Below are 5,441 nucleotides of genomic sequence, written 5' to 3'. Positions count from 1 at the left end.
TTCCTGAGCCTATTTATGGGCATAGGTTCTATCCCTTAGGTCCATGGCTCTCCCAACTCCGCCCCCACACCTGCAATCTCCTTGTTGGTTATCCCTTAGATCCATGGCTCTCCCAAATCCGCCCCCACACCTGCAATCTCCTTGTTAGTTATATATGTGCTTATGAGGATGTATGGTATACTTATGTCCTTTTACCTCACAACTTATTTAAAATTGAAAATTGAGATGTATAGTCTATTTGTGTCCCTTTAAGCTAAGAAATAACATAAGTCCAAAACATAATGGAGGTTTAGATCCAAATAGACCCTCCTAACCACACCAAAATATAATTCAGTGACGTGAAGGTGTACTGGTTATGAATTATCCGGCGGACACAACAAAAAAGAGAATCCAGTGAAAGTAGCGGGGCATCGGAAGTGGACAAAAAAATTGGAATCGGAAGTGGAATCACATCATAAATAATGAATATAAAAAATATGAATTACATCACAATCATAAATTATATTGATATATATTTGAAAATATTAAATTATTTTTGAAATTAGGTTTTCGAACTAAATAAATAAATATAAAAAACAATAAAAAGGGATCTCAAACATCTTACTCACAATATAAAATAAGTAATTTAGCAGTTAAATTTACGAATTAAGGTAATTCAGTGACGTGAAGGTGTACTGGTTAGGAATTATCAAGAACAAAAAAGAGAATCCAATGAAAGCAGAGGGGCATCGGAAGTGGACAAAAAATTTGGAATCGTAGGGGGCAGTCGGGACCAATTTAAGCCAAGGATAATCGAGGCGTAGCATAGATTGATTGATAAGCATTCAAATTAGTAAGAGATTTGACATAGTTGCCCTCTGAGGAAAGCATTGAATTGGGGATCATGGCGGAGACTAGTGTTACGTATTCATGGCTGGTGGGCTTCGTCTGTTTCGTTCTGGCGATGATACTGCTTCAGCTCTACAGAATAGTGGACAGTCGAGGCTACAATTTACCTCCCGGTTCCAGAGGGTGGCCATTGATTGGAGAATCCTTGGGCTTCATGCGAGCGATTAATTCGGGTTCACAACCACGCCGATTCATTCAAGATCGAGAGCTAAGGTACTGTGTTAATTTTAACGTTCAACATCTAGAGCTGAGGTACTGTCTTAATTTTAACAATGGCGCGTATTTTATCAAATATCAAATACAAGATGTGAATTATATATGTGAAGGCGAATTACGCAGGTATGGCGAGATATTCAGATCAAATTTGTTCGGAAGATCTCGAATGATTGTGTCTGTGGATCCAGAATTCAACAAACATATTCTGCAAAATGAAGGCAGGCTGTTTCAATCCAATTATCCGAGACCTTTTCGAAATCTCATCGGCAAATTCGCTTTGCTTTCGGTGCACGGAGATCTCCAGAAGAAGCTCCACGGAACGGCCGTAAATTTCCTGGGGTTCGAGAAACTGCGTGTGCACTTCATGGACGACATACAGAACCTTATGCAAACCACCTTCGCCCAGTGGCAAGCCAAGAGGGATATCCATCTTCACGAGGAGTGCCATCAGGTAAGCACCATCAAGAAAGCCATTGCAAAAATCTTTATATTTCAGAAAAGCTGTGCATTAATTAAAAATTCTTTAAAGACCTATCTGAGTGACTCAAGGCGAAGGTTAATATCTTAATAACACAATTAATAGTAAAATTAAGGATGGGATGGCATCATCTTATATGTTAAACACGTAGTTGAGTAGTTTCCAATGAAGAAAAGCTGTGCATTAATTAAAAATTCTTTAAAGACCTATTTGAGTGACTCAAGGCAAAGGTTAATATCTTAATAACACAATTAATAGTAAAATTAAGGATGGGATGGCATCATCTTATATGTTAAACATGTAGTTGACTAGTTTCCAATGAAGAGTGAGAAGAAAGAATTTGTGTTTTTTTAATAAGTGAGAAATTGTTGAAACTTAATGTTTTTTTAACGATTAAGGAGTTGTTGAAACTTAATGGCACTTTATCATGGAATGCCCTGCCTATAAAAATACAGGCAGTTGGGTAATTCCCCAGAAAGAGTAGGAAGAAAGAATTTTTTTTGTGAGGAAAAAGCAATTGAAACTTAATAGCATTTTGTCAAGGAGTGTCTTGTCTATAAAGACATTTGTAGTCAGTTAGAAGACTTGAAAATAGATAGATAGTCTGTTAGCTATTTGTGAAAGAAAAAACTTTACAAAACCAATTTTTTTAACCATTATTCACACCCAAAAAAACTAATATAGAAAAAACCTTCATTGTATAATGTTTTGTTAGTTAAATATGTAACCCATTATACTATTTTGGTGTCATTCGCCTCATTAACATTCTTCAATTCAATTCATTTAACATTCTTCAATTCAATTCATTAACTTTTCGAGAAGCTATGCACTGTTTAAGCATTCTTTATGGATTTTATTAAGCATTTATCGAAATCAAACAAAATTGAACTACGAAACCTGCCTTTTAATACTGGTATCATCAGAATGGTGGTCAACTAACTGTTTTCCGTTTAGATTGGTCGATTTGTCTGATCACATGTGATATCTGTTACAGCTTGTTCTGAATTTGATGGCAAAACAATTGCTGGACTTATCTCCGTCCAAGGAGACAGAAGAGATCGGTAAGGCATTCGCCGCTTTTTCTAAAGCTTTCCTTGCCGTTCCCATTAGAATCTCGGGTACCTCGTACGCCAGAGGAATTAAGGTGCGCAAGAGCCGCAATGCTTTGCTCCTTTATTTCACTGATTACTAATTTGATTGGTTCTTACGGGATGAGTAATGGCTAGCATCGCTGCAGGGCAGAGAGTTTCTGATAAAAACGATTAATGAGGGTATAAAGCACAGAAGGCAGCATCCAGATGAAGCTGTCCACAATGATTTCTTGGGAGAACTCTTGAAAGAAGACTTGCATTCAGAAGAAGTTATAGCAGATTTAGTATTATTCCTGCTCTTCGCTGGTCACGAGACCTCAGCCTCAGCGATGGTATTTTCTATCAAATTTCTCACGGACTGTCCCCAGGCACTTCACGAACTGAAGGTGTGTACTCAGTGTGTAGGTACATGCTGCAAATCTCTATTCTAAATAAAAGTATTTCATATCTTGGTATTGATACATTAACACTGGACTACACTGATGATGGAATATGCACCACACAGGAGGAGCACGGCGCTCTGTTAAAGAGAAAGGGGAGTCCAAGAAACCAAAAGCTCACTTGGGATGACTACCAGTCAATGAAATTCACCCAATGTGTATGTAATTAATTAATTAATTACTGCTTTGTTGACCAACCAAACGATTTCTGTTTGGGGACGGGCAGGCATCCTTATCGGGCAATCACATGAACATGGTTATGTAGGTCTGATTGCTTAATATTTGGTGAATAAGCAATCTAGTTGATTCGCCAAATATTAGGCAATGAGATTGACATGTCCATGTCTGTCTGATTGCAGGCGAATCAGTAATTCAGTAATTTAGATAAGCTCGGGTGATAGGCTAATAACATTATTTTATTTTTTTAATTACAAGTTTTTTAACATATGTTTATATACATAAATGAATCGTAGATCATTTAAAAATCTGTAGTAGCTTTTACCTATTTGTGTTGTGGGATGTAAACTAGCTTCAGGATTTATCACATTAGATTTAGGCTTTTCTGTTTAGAATTTCGTGGTGTAGAATTTCGTGGAATTCTTAAATCTAATATTATAGATATTGAAGCTACTTTACATATCACAGAAGCTTAAATTTTGAAATTTATATTGCTTAAGGTGTATTTTTTGAGCCCTTAACTGAAAAGAGTAAAGTAAAATGATGAGTAGTTACTCTAAACTTTGATAAAAAAATAATTATATAGTGTCGAGATGATTGATCGTGTATGTATTTGTTCAATTCCCAGGTCATATATGAAACACTTCGTCTCGCCAACGTCGCTTCAGCGCTTTACAGAGAAGCAAAAGAAGACATTAAAATTAAAGGCATTTAATAATATGTTTTTACTCTTCTTGTTTGATATTTATGCTTGTATTCAAAGTTACAATTATATACATATATAGTAAGGCTTACAATTTTATATATATAATTTTTCTGTAAGGTTTGAAATGTATAAAATCTCAACTGATACTTCCAATTCCAGCATTTCTTTTAATTTTTACAATACTGCCACGCGATTTACCTCGGCATTCGGATTATCACAAACTTGTGTTCTCAGGAGGCTTTGTGATTCCAAGAGGGTGGACAGTCATGATACTTCTGAACAGCATGCATCTGGACGAAAAGTACCATTCTTCTGCGCTCACATTTGACCCATGGCGTTGGCAACGGCAGCTCGAAAATAATGTAATAATTAGCATGAAATCGCTCACTTCATGTTTTGTGGAAATCCAAATCTCTTACTAATCTCTCTGTCTAATTCTGTTAGTAACCTTTGGGACTTTATATTGCAGGAGCTCTCAAAGAACCCCTCTTTTATACCTTTTGGAGGGGGGGCCAGGCTCTGTCCAGGCATGCATCTGGCAAAACTTGAGCTGGCCCTCTTTCTTCATAACTTCGTCACCAAATTCAGGTAAAAGAAATAAGACATCAATTTTACTTGAAGTATCGCTCCTAATTAATATCACCCTCTAGGAGAAAAGAAAAGAAAACAATACAAAATAATGTGCCAACATGGTTTATGAACTTATTTACGCTCCGCATGTACACAGTGTCATCTTCGTTAACTGCGCTAAAATTGTGTTTTACGTGTACCTAATGTTTGCAGATGGGAAGCACTGGAGGATGATAAGATCTCCTACTTTCCTGTTTCTCACTTGACTAAAGGCTTTCCGATCCGTCTACATCATCCTCAAGAACGAATGGACGATTAATCGCATTATAGTAGGATTTGATTCATGCATTTGATTCATGCAGTATGGAGTGTTAAAAACAGTAAGCAAGTTTGAAGCATAAAACAATAGTAGCTGCTCTGTGGACATATAACTATCATATTTCAAACATATTTATGTATTTCCTGTATTGAAGCCTGACAATTTGGGTTTCACTTTGATTCCCATCGGGTTAATGTATTAATCAGCTATTATCGCATATCCTTGTTTAAACAAACGAGATAACAAGGTTCCAAGGGATAAAAAAAGTGTTCCTCATAATAGTATGGTTTACCAGAAAAATATTAAACAGTAGAGATAAATACAGTTGTACAAATTAAATGTGTGTTTTTTGGTCAAATTCTTGTAACATCTTCATATGGTAGTGGTAGTGAAATAAGCAAGTTTTTTAAATTAATAGAATATATTATAAAAATGTGACTGGGAATAATGGAGAATTTTTTAGATTATTTTATTATTAATTATTGGTTGTGGTTAGTTAGATTAGATCTTATAATTGAGGAATTTGTTTAATTTCTTCAACGAATTTCTAATCTTA

At 35.8% G+C, this 5,441-nt stretch overlaps 1 protein-coding gene across 1 annotated transcript; it reads left to right on the top strand.

Moving 5' to 3' along the window:
- The first annotated feature begins 725 nt into the window (after positions 1 to 725).
- On the top strand, positions 726 to 5,224 carry LOC149229581 (cytochrome P450 720B2-like). The gene is made up of 9 exons (XM_089378679.1): positions 726 to 1,101; positions 1,228 to 1,555; positions 2,577 to 2,726; positions 2,820 to 3,059; positions 3,179 to 3,271; positions 3,919 to 3,997; positions 4,231 to 4,358; positions 4,466 to 4,584; positions 4,780 to 5,224. The coding sequence occupies exons 1-9, from the start codon at positions 884 to 886 to the stop codon at positions 4,883 to 4,885; spliced, it is 1,461 nt and encodes a 486-aa protein (XP_089234805.1). The 5' UTR covers positions 726 to 883; the 3' UTR covers positions 4,886 to 5,224.
- The last annotated feature ends 217 nt before the right edge of the window (positions 5,225 to 5,441 follow it).

This window comes from Pinus tabuliformis, chromosome J (genome assembly GCF_031772625.1).
Source record: "Pinus tabuliformis cultivar Carrire ecotype Pingquan chromosome J, CPIR1, whole genome shotgun sequence".
Lineage (NCBI taxonomy): Eukaryota > Viridiplantae > Streptophyta > Pinopsida > Pinales > Pinaceae > Pinus > Pinus tabuliformis.
This window is presented reverse-complemented; position numbering and strand designations above follow the sequence as displayed.

Coding starts and splice junctions, on each gene's coding strand:
- LOC149229581 (XM_089378679.1), top strand. CDS start 884: ATGGCGGAGACTAGTGTTACGTATTCATGGCTGGTGGGCTTCGTCTGT. Junction 1,556..2,576: donor TTCACGAGGAGTGCCATCAG/GTAAGCACCATC, acceptor TATCTGTTACAG/CTTGTTCTGAATTTGATGGC. Junction 3,272..3,918: donor CAATGAAATTCACCCAATGT/GTATGTAATTAA, acceptor TTCAATTCCCAG/GTCATATATGAAACACTTCG.